Source organism: Lathamus discolor, chromosome 1, assembly GCF_037157495.1.
Source record: "Lathamus discolor isolate bLatDis1 chromosome 1, bLatDis1.hap1, whole genome shotgun sequence".
Taxonomy (NCBI): Eukaryota; Metazoa; Chordata; class Aves; order Psittaciformes; family Psittacidae; genus Lathamus; species Lathamus discolor.
This window is the reverse complement of record NC_088884.1, coordinates 138,054,003-138,076,930: the sequence shown is the minus strand read 5'-3', so window position 1 is coordinate 138,076,930 and position 22,928 is coordinate 138,054,003. Positions and strand designations below refer to the sequence as shown.

General features: G+C 41.0%; 1 protein-coding gene across 4 annotated transcripts in view; it reads right to left on the bottom strand.

The window, feature by feature from the left end:
- CORIN (corin, serine peptidase) overlaps positions 1-22,928 on the bottom strand; it is a 146,247-nt gene that overhangs the window by 72,949 nt on the left and 50,370 nt on the right. For all 4 annotated transcript variants that reach the window (XR_010616572.1, XM_065697812.1, XM_065697819.1 and 1 more), the window contains one exon: positions 7,831-8,012. Coding sequence is in view for 3 of the 4 variants with exons in the window: in XM_065697812.1 (XP_065553884.1) it covers positions 7,831-8,012 (182 nt within the window). In the remaining variant the exon portion in view is untranslated. The remainder of the gene's footprint in view (positions 1-7,830; positions 8,013-22,928) is intronic.

The window sequence follows — 22,928 nt, the reverse complement described above, 5'->3', positions numbered from 1 at the left end:
AAGTAACCCAGAGCATACAAGTAATGTCATTTTATACGTCTTCAGAAGAATGGAATTATAAAGATGGTGAAAGTCAGAACAATGAGTGAACCAATAAGCCCTGCATGGCTTTGAATGACCCTGTCACCTGGGGCCTTTCACTCAAGTCCTGCCTGACCACTACTGTAGACACAGGCTTACATCCAGATCCAGCTCCTGGATAGATATCTCATATATATACTGTAGCTGGCCTGCAGCCCTAACTTTGGCCCTGGTTCCTAAGTGGGTTTAGAGTCACGTTGGAACCTTGTCACCAGTCCTGTCTCTGGCCCTGTCTCCTGACTAGGTTCTCTGATTAGATCCCAGACCTGGATCATCACCTTGCTGTGTCTGGGGCCAGCTCTGCTATAAACACATTTTTCATACAAGGATGTGTGTGTCAGTTGACTAAGTCTAAGATTTCTGTTTCTTTGGATGATAAAATAATATTTCAGGCTTAAAAAAGCACATATATGTGTTGAAAAGCAATAATCCCCTGCTGCCAAAACTGAAGGTGCTCAGAGAGTGTGTGTGTATCCACTGCCATAGTGCAATAGAAAGGACTGCTATGCTAGAACCACAGGTAAAATTGTAAATCTGAATAATTAATTGCACATGTGGTCAGTGCAGACTGGAGCTATTTGTCACTTGAAAAACACACTCTGCATGTCTAAGCATATCCAGTGCTCAGTGGTGCATCACAGCATCAGTGCACCACAAGATTCTGTAAATTGTGAAGAATATCACATTGCTATACTGAAAGATTGTGATGAGAAATTATTACACTTTTTGTAGGTCCATTAAGGGCTGCTTCTTTAGTCCCAAGGGCAGGTTTAACAGGTGCAATAGTCTTTTTTCCTGGAGAGTAAAGACTCTAGTGGTATTTTACATGTTCAAAGAATAGCTCCTATTACCTTTGCTTGTAGCTGCAAGAGCACGCTTCAATTACAAATAAATCCCAGCAATACAAATTAAGAGTCCAGTTAACCGAAAGCATGCAAACAACAGTTGAGAAAATTTTTATTCCAGTGCCTTGCTCAACATTACAGTTCTCTGCAACAGTGACAGGGAAATAATCTCATTCTATAATATAACATCATGTTTTCTTTACTATGAGCTGATATTTTTTTTCTTCAGTTCAGTCTCAGGCGTTGCATTTTCCAATTGCTACAATCAGTAAGCCCTACAGGAGGCCCTAACAAAAATAGCCTTCCTCAGTATGGGCTCTAGTTCCCTGTAGACCAACATTTATCCCACAGACAAGGATGTCAGGTAAAAATAGAATATGATAACATAATCAGAAGATTGTAATTCATCACACAAGAAAGGCTCTTTGAGATTGGAAAGGCAACTTCTAACTGACTTGGAAATCTTACATTCTTCTGACTGGGGCTTCTATACAATTTCCTGCATGTTTGGAAAAGAAAACAGCATAAATAGATCAAAAAGAAACATTAAAGGAACCATCTTGATTTGTTTACAGATCTCCATCAGTATAGATCTTCACTGGTACTAAGAGGGCAACCTTAAGAGACGTCTACCTTCTAGACCTAAATACCTATTTGGCCTGGGAGAACAAAGGTAAAAAACACAAAAGGTATTTTATCTGATCATTTTTCCTATAGATCAGAAAAGCAAAGATTCCAGAGTCCCATATTCATTTCTGGGCTGTGAAGAAAAGTATGTTCAAGCACTTATAAACCATTCTGACTCTCCTTTCCTAATACATCTCTATCCTATTCTATCCTATCCATTCTGACTCCATCCCAATCTAGTTCTCCATTTCTTCTTAAAGGGAGCATCTTTCTACTTATCTTGTGTGTTATATGCAAACAAAAGGAAGAATTAAATCAGTTTTTCCTTCTCTCAGTTTTCATACCCAGCAGAAATCAGAAGGAATTTTAAGAAAAAATTAAAAATTGAAACTGAGCAGCCGGGGATCAGGTTAGGGAAAGCTAAAGCCCTGACAGCATTAAATCTGGCTGGGGATGTAAAGGGCAACAAGAAAAACTTCTGCAGGTACATTGTGGATAAAAGGAAGACAAGATAAAATGTGGGCCCACTCCGTAAGGAAACAGAAGACCTGGTCACCCAGGGCATGGAGAAGACCAAGGCATTCAGTGGCTTTTCTGTATTTGGTCTTCACTGTCAGGAGCTCTAGCCACACTGCCCAAGGCAGGCACTTGGAGAATGAACAACCGCCCGCTGCAGGAAATCAGATTTGAGATCATCTCAGGAACCTGAAGGTACACAAGTCCATGCGACCCAATGAGATGCAACCTCAGGTCCTGTAGGAACTGGCAGATAAATTTGCCAAGCCATCATATTTGAGAAGCTGTGGCAGTCTAGTGAAGTTCCCTCTGACTGGAAAAGGGGAGAAATAAGCCTCATTTTTAAATAGGGGAAAAATGAAGATGTGGGGAACTACAGGCCAATGAGTCTCACCTCAGAGCCCAGGAAGATGATGGAGCAGTTTCCTCCTGGAAACTATGCTAGAATACATGGAAAATAAGGAGGTTACTGGTGCCAGCCAACATGGCTTCTCTAAGGGCAAACTGTGCCTGACAAATTTGGTGGCCTTCTATGGCAGGGTGACAGCATTGGTGGATAAGGGAAGAGCCACCGATGTGTCTACATAAACTTGTGCAAGGAGTTTGACACTGTCCTACACAGCATCCTAGACTGGAGGGGCATGGATGTGACAGGTGGACCACTCGGTGGATAACGAATTTGCTGGATGGTCACACTCTAAAAACTGCGGTCAATGTGCCCTGCATTCCACTTAATGCAGTGGAAAGAAGAGAGTATTTACCCGTGTATGTGAAGCTGTACTGATCAGCTTCAAAACCAGAAATAGTGGAGTAATTTTTTGCAGGAGACAAAATCTTTCTCAGGATTGTGGTTGTGGTCCGTATGAGAAAACAGTCAAGAGCTGAAAAACTATTTCCCCCAAGCACTCTTAACTAATAACTCCACGTTATATTTTATAATGTCCCTTATGTTTCCTCCCATTCTGCTTCCCCCATCCTTTATCTCTGCCTGCTTTCTGATTCTTTGCCTATTGCTTTTCTAGCTTGGAATTTCCCATGTGTCCTTTTCAGGACCCTTAACTTCAGTGGAAGTGAAAGGTCTTTTGTGTTCTTTCTCCCACAGGGTATTGCATCATAAGGAAATAGAGAAATGGAAAGTTTCCTGGGGGGAAGGAGTTGCCAACTTTCCTAATCCTCTGATTGTGATCCTAATATAAGAACTTTTTAGAACTGACAGCTACAAGATGCATATACTGTACCACAGAGTACATGGGGTATAAGGAGCAGGTGATGAAAATCTGTAGGCAAGAGAATACAGAAATTCCTTCATGTCCCACTGTGCTATTGTGGCTGTGTTGAATCACATGAAAAGTTCTATTTATCTCATAATGCTGCCTCCAGAAACTGCTCAAATCAGATGCCAAGTGAAGAATAGAACAGGGCAAGGCTATGTCACAATACTTTTCCAAAATACTCCTGTTTTTTCCATCTGAGATTCAAAGACTTGCTGTAGTTTGTGACCAACCATAGATCTTTCTTCTGTTAATGTGTCCTCTTGTTTCATGGATGTATGTACATTTTAGCATGTTACGAAGTGTTACACCTTACCTATGCACTGTATGAAGAGTATCATGTTTTGGTCGTTCTAAAGACAATTTTATTTGATACCTCCTAGTTCTTTCATAGCGTTAGACAGAGACTGCCTTCACTTAAAAAAAATTAGTAACATTTTTCATGCTCATTTTCAGAGACATACGGTGTTTCATCTGTTGCTATATCTTGAAATGCAACCGAAGTCAATCTTGAGGATGGTAGAATAATATGCTTATTTCAGCCTGTGCTATTTGGGGCTTTCTAGGGACCTGGCTGCATAATCTTCTGTAGATGGCATTCCAGTAACCTAGCTGGGGAGTACAGCACATGGATATGGACAGCAGCCCCCAGGAAGGTTTCTGAGATTTATCCGCCTAAAATGCATTACTGGATACATGTAGAATGAATGACTGATGATGCTTCTTCCTCACTCCCTCACATGCTCACAGCTAATTGGAGCTGTGAAACCAGTTCAACCATCTATCAAATCTCAACAGATGGATTCCTAAAACTATGTTCAGAGTAGCTGGTTTTCTCACCTACTGGGTATTCACTTGTCACGTGTGAAAGGATATTAACCTGACTGATGCAGCCCTGTTTACAAAACTGTACCTTTTTCTCTGTGACTCATTTTGTACACTCAGATGGTTTTACTATAATGCACATGGCTTAGATTTTCCAGTACATTCAGTACATCTGTGGTCACATCAGGAATGCACGCCATAATAGTTTCTCCATAGTGGTAATGTGCACTTGATTTGCAGTGCCTTTGGAGGAAAAATCTAGACAAAGAGATAAATACCAGCAGTGACACATGAACAAGCACATATTCACTAGATAATCCCAATTCTAACTAATTCTAACATTTTTCAGGAAAGCTGGTAATTTGCTCCAGGATAAATGTTCTGGAATCATAACTCAAGCACACATTACATGGAGTCACATGGAAAAGACAAGTTACCCCTGTGGATATTCCGACTGGACACAAGAGGAAAATTTTTCAAAATGAGAACAATCAGCCATTAGAATAATTTCTTCAGATGGTGGAATCCTAAACATTGACACTTTTAAGATTCATCTGGACAGGCTGCTGGGACATCTGGTCTGGGTCATGCCTTGCCTAGAAAGGTTGGACCAGATGATCTGTGAGGTCCCTTCCAACCTGTTATTCTGTGATTCTCCAACAGAGCTTGGAAAGGCATGTGGAATGCAAGGATTTTTTTGAGGAGCAATAATTTTCTATTCAGAAAATGTGGAAGATAGAGAGTATTTAGTTACAATTGGACAAAAATAATCAAGAGAAAAAAATTCTTTTTGATTCAGTGACACTGTGCAGGTACAGCAGCCAGACCTTATTTTCAAGAAATACAAGAAATAACTACAGCCCTTGTCCAACTGAAGCCCAACTAAAACCATTGGTGTGTTATCAGCATTCTTCTCAGACTAAAGTCAAAAACACAGCACTGCACCAGCTACTAAGAGGGAGAAAAATAACTGTTACAGCTGAACCCAGGACAGCCCTAAAAAGATAATCACATCATCAAACAAAACAAATTATATGCCAGGCACATGTGGGCAGGGAGGACTTCACTGCATGTAATCTGGAAACATTATCCCCAAAAGAAATCACAAAGTTGAGACGTAAGCAGCCATATGCCAAGGACATGCTCTTGAAATTTCCAAGAACTAAGCCCTGAGAAGAGTGTGAAGAGCGCTTTGGGCTGAGCACTAGGTAAAAAGGGACTGGAACAGTGAACCGACCCCTGCTGTTTGGTTCTACTGTATTCAGAGAAGTAACTTTTTTTTTTTCGAATATACAAGCTGCAGAGAAATATTCAACCACAACATAATTTATTTCTGTCAGAGAAACAGCCTCTCGAATCTGGACTCTCACATTTTTCTGTCATAAAGGAGCCATTCTTTTAAACAATTCTTTCAAATAAAAAAGTAGAAATATTATCTACAGCTTATGATTCCACATGAAAACTATTCACATCTAAGCATCATGCACAATAGTTCATGAAAAAAGGAATTTAAAATGCCTTTTGCTTTATACAACAGGATGTCAAAACTGCCAATAAGGGGTCTGGGTCTCCACAGTCTGCCGAGTAGGAGCAGTGAATGTCACAACTGGCTTTAGATTATTTTCCCCCAGTGAGAAATAGCAAGCTTCCATTGTGTACTTTTCTGTAATTTATGTAGCTCACTACCAGACAGAAACAAATCCTACCATACAGGTTACGGAAGAATCATCAATCACGCACTAATTTAACAAACTTCTTCTCTAGGAATATTAAATATATGATTTTAGCAAGAAGCTTGAAAGTTTCAGAAGTCAGTAATCTCTTCTGGCTTGACCTTAGAGTTCAGCTTTCTAGATCTGGTGGGGCTTTTGAACACTTTGGCCAGCTGTAATCTGACAGAATTTAACATACACATTTATATCATACCTTGAATTCAGTCAGTACACCACACATTCATGAAACTCAGGTTCCTAATATGCTGTTGCTCTTTCAGAATAATTCTGTGCCTAGTATCAGCACACTCGGTGCTAGTCACTCTCATTGTCCAATGTACAATCCCTTACCACACTTATATATTTATGCTACAGCCTCTTTATTTGTCATTTGAACCTGCCATGAAGACAAAATTATTGTAGTCCTAATTCCTGTAACGTTCATCCTGTGCCTAGGGAGCCAAGAAGGCAAACAGAATCCCGGCCTGTATCAGCAACAGCATAGTGAGCAGAGCCAGGGCAGTGATCAACCCCCTGTACTTAGCACTGGTGAGGCTGCACCTCAAGTACTGTGCTCAGTGCTGGGCCCCTCACTCCAGAAAGACACTGAGGTGCTGGAGCAGGTCCAGAGAAGGACAATGAAACTGTTGAAGGATCTGGAGCACAAGTCTGATGAGGAATGGTGGAGGGAACTGGGGTTGTTTAGCCTGGAGAAAAGGAGGCTTAGGGGAGAACTCACTGCTCTGTATAGCTACCTGAGAGGAGGTTGTAGTGAGGTGGGGCTTGGTCTCTTCTCCCAAGTAACAAGCCATAGAATAAGAGGAAACAGCCTCAAGTTGTGCCAGGGGAGGTTCAGACTGGATATTAGGAAAGATTTCTTCACCAAAAGGGTTATCAAGAATTGGAACAGGCTGCCCAAGGACGTGATTAAGTCACCATTCCTGGAGGTATTTAAAAGACATGTAGATGTGCTTAGGGACATGGTATAATGGTGGACTTGCCAGTGCTGGGTTAACGGCTGGACTCAGTCTTAAGGGTATTTTCCAGTCTAAATGATTCCATGAGTGAATGTATACAAACCACAATATTTTTAAAAAATTACATCTCAAACAGCTCTGGGCTCATTTTCATAGCAAGAGAAAAGGAATACACTTGAAATCTGGGCTGTGTGTAAGGTTCCTGCTCCAAATAACAGTCCTGTATTTACTAGAGCTTAGCAAAGGAAAAGTCAGCAGAACATTTTTGAAGGGCATGTTGCTCTTCTCCTATCTTCTTTACTTGAAACAGCTCAGAATTTTTGATGCAAAGCAAAAAAGACTCAAATCAATACTAGTCTGAAAAAAACTAATCATAGAATCACAGAATAGTTAGGGTTGGAAAGAATGCTAAGATCATCAAGTTCCAACCCCCCTGCCAGGGGCAGTCACACCTCACACTAAACCATGTCACCCAAGGCTTTGTCCAGCCCATCCTTGAACACCACCAGGGATGGAGCATTCACAACCTCCCTGGGCAACCCATTCCAGTGCCTCACCACCCTAACAGGAAAGAATTTCCTCCTTATATCCAATCTAAACTTCCCCTGTTTAAGTTTGAACCCGTTACCCTTGTTCTATCACTACAGTGCCTAATAGTCCCTCCCCAGTGTTCTTACAGGCCCCCTTCAGATACTGGAAGGCTGCTATGAGGTCTCCACGCAGCCTTCTCTTCCCCAGGCTGAACAGCCCCAACTTTCCCACCCAGTCAAAAAAAAAACAAAACCAAGCCTAAAAATATTAAAGCACAGCAAAACTATAACCAGCTGACGACCTGACACTATCACAGTAATGTGAAGGAGCATAGTAACAGAACTAGAAACAATAATTTGATCCCAGAGTTTTTCCTACACAATAAAAATACATTATTAAGTAGAAACTCATGAATATGGCGTAATCATTATGAATGGAAACATACACTGCTTTCCTTTTTCTTGGTGTGGTGAGAAGCATACCCTTGTAGTCGTGTCATTTTCGGCTTTGTTTTGGAATTGAGAGCACTTCAGGAACTCTGGCCAAGAAGCATTTACCATACCAAGGACTGGTTCACAGCCTTCTTTTGCTTCCTCACAAAATGTCCTGCAGGGCAAGAGACCTTGACTGGAGAAAAGAGACAGAGAAAAAAAATATGAAGATTACTACTCCTGTAGATTGTGAAAACTTTTTTAAAAAGTAAAAAGTAATAATAATCATTCCTGAGTAATTTTATGTTCTACAAAGTTACAGAAAACAGTGCCAAATCTTCATTATTCATTGAAACCTCTGGCTTTCAGGTTAAATTTAAGCCCAAATAAAGCTCAGAACAGTTTCTGAGTTCAACTGTGCACAAGCTGAAGCCCAGATTTCATCAACAGTTGAACAAACACAATGGTGTAGTGACACCACACAGGAGAAAACTTGCTTCTTCACCCTCTCCTTCTTCCCCACACTTGTGCAGACCTTCTCTCTCTGACTCTGGCAAACACTTCCATGAGCTTATTAAAAAAATCATGAACTTGGAAAAAACCTTTTCGTGTTTTTGCCTGGGTAAGCCTTCTGACCCGGAGCGGGTTCGCTGCCAGGACTTGTGACCCTGCAGGAGGACCCACGCTACAGCAGATTGTGAAGAACTGAAGCCTGTGGTAAGGACTTATGCTGGAGAAGTTAATGGAGAACTGTCTCCCATGGAAGGAATCCCATGCTGAAGCAGGGGAAGAGTGTGAGGAATCCTTCCCCTGAAGAAGACAGAGCAGCAGATATGAGCATTCCCCGTCACCCTGTGCTGCTCACAGGGTAGGAGACAGAAAAAATTGGGAGTAAAGTTAAGCCTTGGAAGAAGGGAGGGGTGGGGGAAGGTGTTTAAGACTTGGCTTTTATTTTCTCATTATCCTGCTCTGATTTGACTGATAATAAATCAATTTTCCCCAAGTCGAGTTTGTTTTGCCCATGATGGTAATTGGTGTGTGCTCTCTCCCTGCCCCTATCTCAGCTTCCAAGCTTTTTGTTATTTTTGTCCCCTATCCAGCTGAGGAGGGGAGCGACAGAGCAGCTTTGCTGGGCACCTGGCCTCCAGCCAGAGTCAACCCGACACAGATATATACACAGAACAGTAGTAATTTAGAAAGTACTAGATTTCTAAAAAGCAACTCCATAGTGATTAAATAAACCAAGCAGACCTTGCAGACTCTAAAGAAGCTCTGACAAACCAGAAAACATAGGATTATGCAGCAATTACTACAATATTTGGCCCAGTTTCAATGTTCAGTCATGTGTGCTCCATAAATTATTTCTGGATAATGATCAAGTTTAGTATGGACATATTGCTTAATCTACTGAAGGATGGAAGGTGATTAAAAACCTCCATCTTGATTAGTCTTATTTACAGCTACTTAGAGACCAACCATTTTAAAAATAAGCTGGCAGGTCTACGGCAACCTTACCATAATTTATTTGGCACCAGTGGCAGGCACAGAAACAGGTTATTACATACTAGGGTGCAATTCTGGTCTTCAGGATATGATGTTTGATGAAAGAACAGATATGTGACATATGTTTAACTCTGTGGATGCTTTCCCACATTTAAAAGTTCATACTTCAGTTATTTCAGCTTGGGCACAGCTCTTGATACCAGCAGCATATGCAGCTCTTGCTTCCAAATGTCTAGATCCGTTTCTGTGCTCCTCTCAGTTTTGCAATAGTTGTTAATAGGCTGTATAGTAAGACAGGTCAAGTAGGTGATTCAGCTGAAAAGTAATGTGACCAAAAAGAGGTATTCTTTTTTCTCATCTGACAACTGAATTGTCCCCTCCAAATGGATACAGGCAAAGCAGGAATAAGATGTCAGGAGAGGGAAAGGTAGAAATCACTGAAGCTGACAAAAGTATTAAATAATATATACAACTAACCATTCTGCAGAGACCTCCCCATGCTACCTATTCTATTATATAATTCTATAATATATCTAGTGTTCATTATTTATTATGTCATTTCATTGTGTCCTGACAGTAGCATTCTCCACTAGTAAAAGCACTTCGATAGCCATGTCCTATTGAGAAATTCATTACCGCAGTCTTACAGAGTAAAACGACAGAGTGTAAATGACTTGCAGAAGGTTATAAATAAAGCTGGTATGCCAGAGCTGAAAATACAGCATGAAGATCACTTTTAGAACACACAACTGTTGACTGCACTGCTCCGGCTAACGGTCACAGTTGCAGTTCAGTAGACACCCTGACTGAAGGCAGACTGATGAACATTTTCAGCTACTGCTGGTCCTCATTACTGTTCTTTCCCCAGATCCATCCCATCAGTTGTTCCAGGATAACTGTTCCTGTGGCCACACAGTAAGCTGTATTCACGTATTGAGCCAAGTTAACCCTAGGGTATTTGGCTGGATTATTTTTTCAGCCAAATCTGTTTAAGGAAAAGTTTAAACTGGCATGGCTACAAGAGGAAATATGAATCATACTACAGCCATGCTAAAAAGCACTGTGGGGTAATTCACTTATCATTTATAGGCACAAAGGCTAAGAATGCAGATAGATCCAAGGTCTGAGGCAGAATAAAGGATCAGTAAAACAGTTGTGAGAGAGTGCTGGGGAGAGGGGGAATTACACAGACAACTCAGGGGCAGAACACACATGACAAACTGAAAACCAGGGAAACATGAAAAAAACATGTGAAGAAGAAAACTGAGTTTACCCTTTATATTTCTACAGTCCTGAAATCATAGAATCATAGAATAGTTAGGATTGGAAAGGACCTCAAGATCATCTAGTTCCAACCTCCCTGCCATGGGCAGGGATACCTCACACTAAACCATCCCACACAAGGCTTCATCCAACCTGGCCTTGAACACCGCCAGGGATGGAGCACTCACAACCTCCCTGGGCAACCCATTCCAGTGTCTCACCACCCTAACAGGAAAGAATTTCCTCCTTATATCCAATTTAAACTAACAAGTTGAAGTGAGAAGCTGACACAGCAACCAGATAGTTCTAATTGTCATTAATATTTTTCAGGATTTTCTAACCACAAGGACTTCCACAGAATATAAATTTCACAGAAGTTTCTCCAATAGAGCAGCAAACACCCACAGCCAAGATTACAGCTTTTTAGAGTGATTGTTCTTGTGAAAAAATCCTCTCTACCCTATCATAGCACGCCAACGGGCAGAGCAGCATATTCAGTCACTGAACAGAGAGCTGTATGAGGCAAGCTCGTAAAAATCTCAACATTACTTTTTAATTCATGGATTTGTAAATAAATGGGCTGTTGAAGGCTTCATTTTCACAAAATCAAGAAAATAATGTACTTCCGTTGTTTAGTTTTGATCCTTATCTTGCAAGTTATTTATAAAGATGCAATTTTTTTCTATTTTGCCTTCAGATATAGGTTTAAACCTGAAATTTGCTGCTTTACATAGTAATAAAATCTGAAAAGAAAGCAAGATTATTTTAGATTCTTGTGGTTATTTCACTTAACAAAATTATATTGAATCCATATAGCAACATCCAAGGAAGAAACTTCAACTCCATGCAATGCTTTGTAGTACTGGATGCAGAGCTAGCTGCATGTATGTTTTGACTTCCCAGCTTGGTTTTAGCTCATATGCATGTACTGTTTTCTTGAAGCAGGTTCCTGTGTGCAAGTACTGTGTGCATAATTAACGTGTAAAAGGGCAATATAGGACCCAAAGGCTGAAAAGCATTTTACATCTTAAAGGAGAAAAAAGGCCTGAGAGGTGATCCTGGCAGAAGCCAGTAGCAGCAGCAGCTCAGTTCCCCAGAGGTAAGGACTACTATTAATTGGCTGAATTGCTGGGCACTTGCAAAAGCCTTAGAACAGATCACCGATATCCAAGAGAACCATACTTAACAACGAGCTCACACAGAACTCCAAAGGCTTTTCAGACAAGGGAAGGAAATATAAATTCCTGATTCCAGTGACAGTGGAACTGGGAACAAATATAACCAAAAGGTACTATTAAAAAGATTACTCTTACCCATCCAAAAATGAGCTAAGGTGGCAGCAGCTGCTGCTGAATTTCACATCTTCTACACCTCCTGCTATTGAATTTAGCATTTTCTACATCAGCTGCTGTTGAATTTAACATCTCTTTCAGGCCTAGCAATGCCCTTTGGACAATGTGGCCAAACTCAGCTGGTGTCTGTTAAGGATGGACACATACAGTCTCTACAATACAGGTTAGAATTTGTAATCAGTTTAATCAATCATTTTGCAGGCAGAACCTAGATAAATTAACCAAAATAAGGATTCATTTCTATCTGGAATCAGCAACCACTAGAAGTTCAGAAATCCACTCGGATTCTGCTGTCACTCTCTCGACAGCACCATAAGTCACAGCTGATCTAATACCATAACAATCAAAACCACGTAATTTATAGGTTATAATGTATAGCAGAAGAACTTTATCTGTTCTACCACACTTAGAAAAGTGCTACATAAATTTTGCCTTATAGCACTGAAATTATTACCACAAAAAAAAAGCTAGCAAAATGATTTAATGTTCTTTGTATGACAGCCATAGCCAGCAAAGAGGATCTTCCAGATTTCTCTTACTGATCTCACCACTTGATTCAAACATGCCAGTGAAAATGTGAAAGATGTAGTAAATGAATTCATGAGAGCTATAGTTCAGACAGGAAACCGTTTAAATAAATGTTATTTAAAATATTGCTACAATTATGAGCCATTTTAACAATCTTGCACCATCTGCCAAAACTTCTCCTAAATGAAGTTTCTGAAAACTTTCACCTGATATTCATCATGCAAGTGCTGAAAACACTGTTGATTTAATTTACTTTATAGAAATATCTCTTGTAAAAAAGAATCTTCTAATATGTCTGGGAATCCAGGCTACAAGGTCTTTAAATGTTGGCAAACAAAATTTGCACTTGGCAAAGACAAGCTGTCACAGCGAAATGGAAGTCCTCTGAATCAGACAAAGTTATTCCAACTGAATATTTCTGCTACAGAAATTCTGGAATAACAGTAAATCATACACAGCACATAACCATTTGCATGATCAGCATAATAAAGGCACCCAAAACAACATTGTGCCTAAAGGACAGTCTCCCATTTCCAGAGATCACTGTGATCGGTACCCTAAATTTCACGTAGCTTTCCAGAACTCATGCCTCCCTGTGCACTTCAGAGCACCATTAAAAGGAAGGCCTCAAGAATCAGCTTAAGTTAAAACTTTCTGTACCACATCAGGAATCCTAAGGAATCAAACTCTTATAACTCATTTACACTCTAGGGTCCTCCTTGTCAAGTGGAAATTCATTGTAATCCATTATCATGCTGCTTCCTCACAAAGCTGTTTTATAAACACTTCATGCTGGCAGGAACAGATGTCATCAAAAGAAAGAAGCTGTCCTACCCCCTCCTCAGCCTGGCTTCCAAACCTCTCCCCACCTCTCTTTGCGCCAGCATGATGCATCACGCTGTTACACAATGAATCAGATCGGTCACTCCCAATTTAATTCAGATCAGTTTCCTGATCCAGTATGTCATGGAGCTAAACAAATACTCCTGCCAGGACATGGAAAGGGCACTGATGAGCTGGGGAATAACAAGCAGGGAAACAGGATAAGCCTGATTGTTTCAGCAGCACTACAAAATTACACAAACTTACAATTTACCATGAAACAGTTATCTGGAACACGTTCTCCAGAGAGGCTGTGGAATGTCCACCCTTAGAGCTACTCAAAATTCAATTGGAAATGGCTGTGAGCAATCTCATCCATCTTTAAAGCTGGTCCCGACCTGACCAAGAGGGTGGACTAGAAGAGCTCCAGAGATCCCTTCCCACCTGCACAATCCAGTGATACCAACTTGCCTATCCTGCTCAGGATGGTGTTTACTGCTACAGTCTCCATTGGGGCGACAGAAACTTCCCACTGGACAGACAAACGTATGAACATTACTATGTCTCACTAACCGAACTCTGACTCATTTTTAACTGCAGGGGCTTTAACAGGTTTTTTTTTTTTAATAAGCTGAGCATTAAAAGTGGCTAAAAATCAGCTGAAAAGTGTATGAACTAGTGGAGAATCCTTTAACCACTATTCAAAAACCTTTGTTTATTAAACTCTGCACAAGACAGTGTACACATACCTACTAGAGGAGTTTTGCTCTAGTAAGATAAAATGTTCCCTCATCTATGTGTTTCTGGTTTTGAGGCCAGGTGCACACGTCTGATAGTTTTCTACCTGTTAATGCTCTCTGTTTGTGAAAATGCAGACTTTTACTGGCAGCTCCTGTCCTATCATTATTGCAATTTATTAAATTAAATAAATCCCATTTTGTGAAAACAAAGTGTGTGTTTTCTAGCAGATATATTAAGTTTCCAAACATTAATAAAAAGCCATGTCTGGTTTATGATTTGTTGCAAACAATTATTACAATTACTCAAGTGATCAGTATTTGTTTATAAGTAGTAACACACTGCACATGTAGGAGGATGACCTGTGATCCCTAGGTAACATAGCAACCTAGAAACCAGAAACCATAGCTTATAATAGATAACACACACAACAAACCATTACAACAACAGGGCTGGAGGCAATCAGTCAGTAAAATACACATTTATAAAGTAACCAGCCCTCCTGATTTCCTTTCATGCCTCCTTCCCTTAACTCCTCTGAGCAGCATTGTGAAATATGTTTTCAAAGGAACATTCCCATACCCAGATTGTTCTCAAACATATTTCTCTGCTCGATAACCTTTTAACTCTGGTCTATCCATAATTCCTCTCAACACGCACCCTTTCAAAGCAGATTCCCTTGTCACTTGGAAAAGTTTTTGTGGTTAATACATTAGATCACTGGAGAGGGTGAAACAATGCATGCACGTTTGATGTTGCCTGCTATGGTAAGCAGAGATTTCACACCCACTGGACCACAGACATAATTCTGGCCAATGTAGGATGCTATTGCCTATATCTCTATACCACTTTTCTAGCTTTTTTTATTATTATTATTAATTTCTTAAGCAATCCCTTCCTTCTATACACTGACTTCTTTACATATTATACATACCAGTAATTGTAAATAGTCTCTATTTGTCAGTGGGGAAAGGACAGTTCTCTGATGGTGAAAACACATTCTCTCCAGCATCTAATCTCTTTGCCCTGCTTTCTCTGTATTTTGTCCCTGGTCTGCCCTTCCCTACACTGCATCTGCCATCTACTGGCACATTACTGTAAAAGAGTTTGGCATCAGAGACTTAATTTCAGGCCTGTTTATGTAAGGGCCTGCACCTAGCTCCAGTGCCAGCCCCAGCTGTTGGGAGAGTCTTTCTTAGGCCAACTCGCACCAGCAGAGCCATAACATTGACAGAGAAGGTTTCACAAACCGTGATTTCTTAGAGATATGTAAGCCAAAGTCTGAGGGTTAATTTCTGTAGGTATAGCCATAGGTAAATACATTTTATAAACACATTTTCTCATCTACTTCACTTACCTTCCTAGCTTCCAACAGCCATGACGAAGAGCTTACCACTTATGAGAGCAGCCTCCCTGACAAATTTCAAGTTCTATTGCTCAAATACATGGAGATATGAGGAACTATTGGTGATTACAGGAACACCTTTTCACAAACAACCCATTTTTTTCTTTCTGCTTTTGCCCAGGCATAAAAAAAAATGTAAATTGTGCTTCCTTCCCCACCCCCCCAAAAAAAAAAAATTAAATACATCTGAAGAAAGGCTTCTATAAGGAAACATGTTTATCAACTTTAAACACAGGCATTTCGGCCAATGCCACAACATTGCCTATACTTTCCTTAGCACTCCTTGGAAAAAACAAACTTTATATTTGTTACTTTTATACAGTCTCGGTTTGGAACCAAGCAGTAATGGCTCTTAAGGTGATAGCTTCTACCCTAAGATGATAACTTCCTTTTAATGGTGCTCTGAAGTGCACAGGGAAGCATGAGTTCTGCAAAGCCATGTGAAATTACAGGTATGGATCACAGTGATCTCTGGAAACGGGAGGCTGTCCTTTAGGCACAATAACTTCTGACTAAGCTGGCTAATGGCTCCTAAGGTGATAACATGCTGACTTCAAGGTCTGAGGTCTGAGGGACAGTGCAAAGTATAATCTTCTCATTAGAAACTTTTTTTCTGCCTTTTAATAGTTACACAATACTAATAGAATAACTCTTGAAGTATGAAATTATTTATAATACAGCCTGCACTAAGGAAAAAAGAGAGGTCTTCAGAAATGCTACTTCCCAAATGCTGTTTCTTCAAGTTTCTTCCTTTGTTCCTTGGCAAGATGGTCAGTGCCAATGTTTCAGAAATATGTGAGCATTCCTTTCTTTGAAGTCAGATGTAAACCAGCTGTTTCTGAACATTTCACTTGTATCTCATAAAGAACATGTTCTAGTCTTAGAACAGCAGAAATAAAGCTTTGTTTCTTGAACAATTATTTTTCCTCGGAGCTGGAGCTGGCATTTGAGGATTTGTTTTCCTCTAATCCCTTTCTCCGTGCAAATATTCCATCACTTTCTGAATCTGCTATTGTAGATTTTCTTTGTTTGATACGTACCTATTTGTTATTTATTCCGTTTTCTGATTGAACTATCTCCGATTTGATTCCCTGTCCCTTTAATTGGGAAGCGGACTCAGGTATGTTCAGCACATTCACTGAAACATGGTTTCAATCATGACCTTCCCTATGACACCTGCTGTTATACATAAATATTTCCAAAAGTACACAGGAACGTTTTAGTGCTGTTTTACAGATATTGCAAGCTGACAGGTATTTTTTGCTACTTTGAATCTCTACCCCGTGCATTACAACCATTTCACTTTCTTGTTGCTGCAAATCAGTTCTAATTCACCTTGAATTAGTGCATTAGCAATCTGAGGGCAGACTGGAGCTGAAAATTATCATTTACATTGTGCAGAAAACACTTTACTAAATGTTTCTCATGGTGTGCTGACTGCCATTAGCAACTCTATCCTCAGTGTTTTATTTCTGAGAAAATTAGACTATGCAACTACTACTATTACAACTAGTGATGAAATTACAGGTGTGGGAAGGCATACTGACTGTGACAAAGGGCACGATGAAAGAAAAATAGATGTTCATTTACTCTGCTGATCTGGGCTTTCTCCAGTTACACACACCCTGTGTGTCCCTCATCATCTGCTAAACAATAACAATGATATGAATTTCCTTTGTCATAGAATAGTTAGAGTTGGAAAGGACCTCAAGATCATCTAGTTCCAACACCCCTGCCATGGGCAGGGACACCTCACACTAAACCATCCCACACAAGGCTTCATCCAACCTGGCCTTGAACACTGCCAGAGATGGAGCATTAACAACCTCCCTGGGCAACCGATTCCAGTGCCTCACCACCCTAACAGGAAAGAATTTCCTCCTTATATCCAATCTAAACTTCCCCTGTTTAAGTTTGAACCCATTACCCCTTGTCCTGTCACTACAGTCCCTGACGAAGAGTCCCTCCCCAGCATCCCTATAGGCCCCCTTCAGGTACTGGAAGGCTGCTATGAGGTCTCCACGCAGCCTTCTCTTCTCCCAGCTGAACAGCCCCAACTTCCTCAGCCTGTCTTCATACGGGAGGTGCTCCAGTCCCCTGATCATCCTCGTGGCCCTCCTCAAATGCTTTATGTCAACAACAAAAGATACAAAAATGAGGAACAGTGACAGAGCATGCTATTTGTGTCAGCAAGTATTCACAACTTCATTACGCTATATTCCTCTCAAATTTGTGTTCACTTTTGACAGCATTTGGCTATACGTGTTTTTCATTAGCTGAATGTCTGACATTGTGTGGTTCAAGTCACAATCGCGCTCACAGGAACCACAACTAGACTTAAAAGCTGAAGGCTGTATTATGATTCTATTACATATTCACAGATAGATTTTACAACAGTGTATTTTCTGTACATAATCAGTCTAATGGATTCCTAAGGGCCTGAAGCCAAGACACGGCAACATTTAAAACAAAACACATGTGATTTCAAATGTTCTAAATATAAAGCACTTCATCCACTGAACATCACCTATGCTTTATTTATGATGAAAAAGTTGAAGTTTATGACTTTCTGTTCCAAGGCTGATGAATAAAATAAATGGATCTTTTTGACAGACAACCATTGCCAAAATTCCAGCTGGAATAGCCTGTTTGAATCATGTTAACTTGATTGGTAAAAGAGGCACCACCAAAAAGAAAGCATATTAAAGGATGAAGCAACTCCCACAGGGTGCAAAAAGGCAGACTGCAAAGTCAGGAAACAACTGAAAGCCACTATGCAAGCATCTGAAAACAGGCTATACCCCATGTGGTTGGGTCATGGCAAGAAATACACTGGGTGAAATCATAAGAACAACCTAGAAGGACGGGGGGGGGGGGGGGGGGAGAAAATCATCCCACCTTCTTCCTCAGAAGACAGTTGAGTGATCATCAGCAATGCTGTAGCTTAACTTTTTTAATCAGGTAGTGACAATTCTTCATGAAGCCACCACAGATAGGATACTATGACAGGGGATTCTAAATGTCCTTCCAGGCAGGCTTCTCAATGCAGTTACTTCAAAAATTACTCTGAAACTGTAACTTCACATGTGTGTAAAACTTAAACATTTCTTAAAAGCTGCAGAATGGCAAAGTTCTCTGCAAAACTATAATTTCACATCTCCACACAGGTGCATTATAAAAGGATAGCATAGCAGCCATATCACTGACTGTTCATCCAGAGTTCTTAGCAGCTGCTATGTTGTCCTTTCATATTTACCTGGGTTTGACACCAAAACTAGGGAGATTAAAACAAGACTAAAACATGTCACTGGAGGACTGCCGATCCAAACTCGTACATATCCGTACATCATTCACGTACAATTAAAGCCATTGTGGAGATTGCATAATAGATACTGATTTAAATGTAGGCTGACAGCTTCCTGTTCAAAATCTTAAAATGAAAATTCTTGTTAGCTGTGTAAAGAAATCTACGTGACTCAAACAACTTTTCTCCTAAACATTTCAAAACTCTCAATTAACTCTAAAAAACAGTTTTTATAGAATGTGCACTGTGGCAAAAGAAAAATAAATAAAAATTCATTTATACTTTACTGTAAAAAACACTCTAAGCAGGAGAAATAAAGAACATGGATAAGCTTAGAGTGCAGGTCACAAAAGCAGGAAAAGGGAAATAGCAATAGCCACATCACTGGATCTCATTCATGGCTCATACAAAACAACAGATACCCCTTAGTCTATAAAGAGTGATTCTTTTCCACATTCTAAAAGGACTTGAAAGAAATTTTCTTCCTTCCACCTCACCCCAAATTTGTTTAAAACTGTTGTTAGTTTACAATAAAAGATATATATGTATTTCTGGATTTAGTTTCGGACCGAATATTTCATTCTAATTGCTGCCCATAATGAAAATGAAACATTTTCCTTTCTTCCTTTTTATAAAATTACAGAAAATAAATTAAGAGAAATGAAAAAACCAAAAACAAAACAGAACACAAAATTGAATTTGCCATTATGAGTCATAACAGAGCCATTTGAGTCATAACAAATATCAAAGGATACCTGACTGCATACAAACTATTCACAACTGCTTAGAATCTTTTTTCTATTAACCTAATTTCCAGTAGTTAATTTCCTATACCCCCAATATACCATGTAGCCCTAATTCTAACCCTTTTGGCTTTCTATAAGTCTTTACCTGGCTACTGGCATGTGTGGCATAGGTACTACAACACAACAAAAATATATGCTACATACAGACATTAACAAGACAAACTCCTTTGTAAGAGCCTGAAAATCAAAGAGAGCATTTCCTCTCCATTATAATATTTCCTCCTTTAGAATAAATCTGAGAGGGGAAAGAAAAAAAAAATGGACAAAAAGCAAAAAGTCTAATTATAGCACAGAGTTTTTTCCTCTTACATCGAGTAAGTGTGAGATCACAAGTAAAATGAATGAATGTTAATGAGTGAAATTAATTTGATGACTTTAATCAAGATGAAAAATAAGGTTGTAAGTAAAGATACAGGATATAAGAGTTACAGGCTCAGCACTCTGCTCTGCTTCAAATATTACTGTAGGGATCTGCTACAGATGGCCTGACCAAGAGGACTCTGTGGATGAAGCACTCTACAGACAGATAGGAACAGCCTCACGCTCACAGGCCCTTGTTCTCATGAGTGACTTCAACCACCCTGACATCTGTTGGAGGGACGGTATGGCCCGGCACAAGCAATCCAGGAGGATTCCTAAATTGTGTGGAAGACAACTTCCTTCTGCAAGTAATAGAGGAGCCGACAGGGAGAGGTGCCATGCTTGACCTTGTGCTCACCAACACGGAAGGGGTCGTTGGAAATGTGATGCTCCAGGGCAGCCTTGGGTGTAGCGATCACGAGCTGGTCAAGTTCAAGATCCTCAGGACAGTGAGAAGAGCGTGCAGCAAGCTCACTGCCCTGGACTTCAAGAGAGCAGATTTTGTCATCTTCAGGAGCCTGCTTAGTAAGGTTCCATGGGACATAGCCCTAGAGGGCAGGGGGGCCCAAGACTGTTGGTTGATATTCAAGGATCACCTGCTACAAGCTCAGGAGTGCTGCATCCCAACTAGAAGGAAGTGCAGCAGGAGGGCCAGGAGACCTCCTTGGATGGATAAGGAGCTGCTGAGGAAAATTTGAAGGAACAAAGACGCTTATAAAAGGTGGAAGCAAGGACAGGCAGCCTGGGAAGAATACAGGGATGTTGTCTGGGAAGCTAGGGACCAGGTTAGGAAGGCTAAGGCCCAGTTAGAATTAAATTTGGCTAGGGATGTGAAAGATAGCAGGAAGGGATTCTACAGGGACACTGCAAATAAAAGACAGACCAGGAACAATGTGGGCCCCCTCCGGCAGCTATCGGGAGAAGTGGCTACCCTGGATTTGGGGAAGGCCGAGGTTCTTAATGACTTCTCTGCCTCAGTCTTCACTGGCACACGCTCTGACAACACCACCCAAGTCTTGGAAGGCAAACACAGGGACTGTGAGAATGAAGACCTTGGGCCATCTGTGGGAGAGCATCTGGTTCAAGACCATCTTAAGAACCTGAACCTGCACAAGTCCACGGGATCTGATGGAATCCATCCGCGGGTCCTGAAGGAGCTGGTGAATGAAGTTGCTAAGACACTGGCCATCGTATTTGAAAAATCGTGGCAGTCAGGTGAAGTTCCCAACAACTGGGAAAAGGGAAATATAACCCCCATTTTCAAGAAGGGGAATTACAGACCAGTCAGTCTCACCTCTGTGCCTGGCAATATCTTGGAGCACATTCTCCTGGAAGGCATGCTAAGGCACATGAAAAACAACAAGGTGCTTGGTGACAGCCAGCATGGCTTCACTAAGGGGAAATCCTGCCTGACCAATTTGGTGGCCTTCTATGATGGGGCTACAGAACTGATGGACAAGGGTAGAGCAGTTGATGTCATCTACCTGGACTTGTGCAAAGCGTTTGACACTGTCCCACACGACAGCCTTGTCTCTAAATTGGAGAGACATCAATTTGATGGATGGACCACTCAGTGGATAAAGAACTGGCTGGATGGCCACACACAAAGAGTTGTGGTCAATGGCTCAATGTCCGGCTGGAGACCAGTAACGAGTGGTGTCCCTCAGGGATCAGTGTTGGGACCGGTCTTGTTCAACATCTTTGTCAGTGATATGGACAGTGAGATTGAGTGCGCCCTCAGCAAGTTTGCAATGATACCAAACTGTGTGGTTTGGTTGATACGCTGGAAGGAAGGGATGCCATCCAGAGGGACCTTGACACGCTTGTGAGGTGGGCTGATGCCAACCTTATGAAGTTCAACCATGCCAAGTGCAAGGTCCTACACCTGGGTCAGAGCAATCCCAGGCACAGCTACAGGTTGGGCAGAGAAAAGATTCAGAGCGGCCCTGCAGAGAAGGACTTGGGGGTGCTGGTCGATGAGAAAATGAACATCAGCCAGCTTCAGTGTTCGCTCACAGCCCAGAAAGCCAACCGTATCCTGGGCTGCATCAAAAGGAGCATGACCAGCAGGTTGAAGGAGGTGATCCTGCCCCTCTACTCTGCTCTTGTGAGACCTCACCTGGAGTATTGTGTGCAGTTCTGGTGTCCTCAACATAAAAAGGACATGGAACTGTTGGAACAAGTCCAGAGGAGGGCCACGAGGATGATCAGGGGCTGGAGCACCTCCCGTATGAAGACAGGCTGAGGAAGTTGGGGCTGTTCAGCCTGGAGAAGAGAAGGCTGTGTGGAGACCTCATAGCAGCCTTCCAGTACCTGAAGGGGGCCTGTAGGGATGCTGGGAAGGAGCTATTCATTAGGCACTGTAGTGACAGGACAAGGGGTAATGGGTTAAAACTTAAACAGGGGAAGTTTAGATTGGATATAAAGAAGAAGTTCTTTACTCTAAGGGTGATGAGATACTGGAATGGGTTGCCCAGAGAAGCTGTGAATGCTCTATCCCCGGTAGTGTTCAAGGCTAGGCTGGACAAAGCCTTTGGTGACATGGTTTAGTGTGAGGTGTCCCTGACCACAGCAGGGGGGTTGGAAGTAGATGATCTTGAGGTCCTTTCCAACCCTAACTATTCTATGATTCTATTTGATGATTCTATGATCTTGTTCAGTCTTGGCTTCCCTAGCTATTAATGTGACAGTATTAAGTGTTAAGACAAGTTTTTAAAATCTGATTTTGAAGTCATATTGGAAAGATCTCACCCATTCACCCAAGAAGGAAGAAGTTTCATAATGCCTTAAAAAAATGTCTCTTACTATCCAAATTATGAGCAAGTAATAAGCAAGCAAAAGGTCTCACTGCACTTTAACTTTCCGTGTTCCATTCTCACAGAGGTTTTAGTTGTATTTTGAAACTTTACATTTATTGAAAATTGTATTTTAAAGGTACTGTTGCATAATGTCTTAAAACAGCAGGGCTGCCTGAGTGCACATCCAGTTGCCGGAATGAAATATAACTTTTAATATTAATGTACTCTTACTG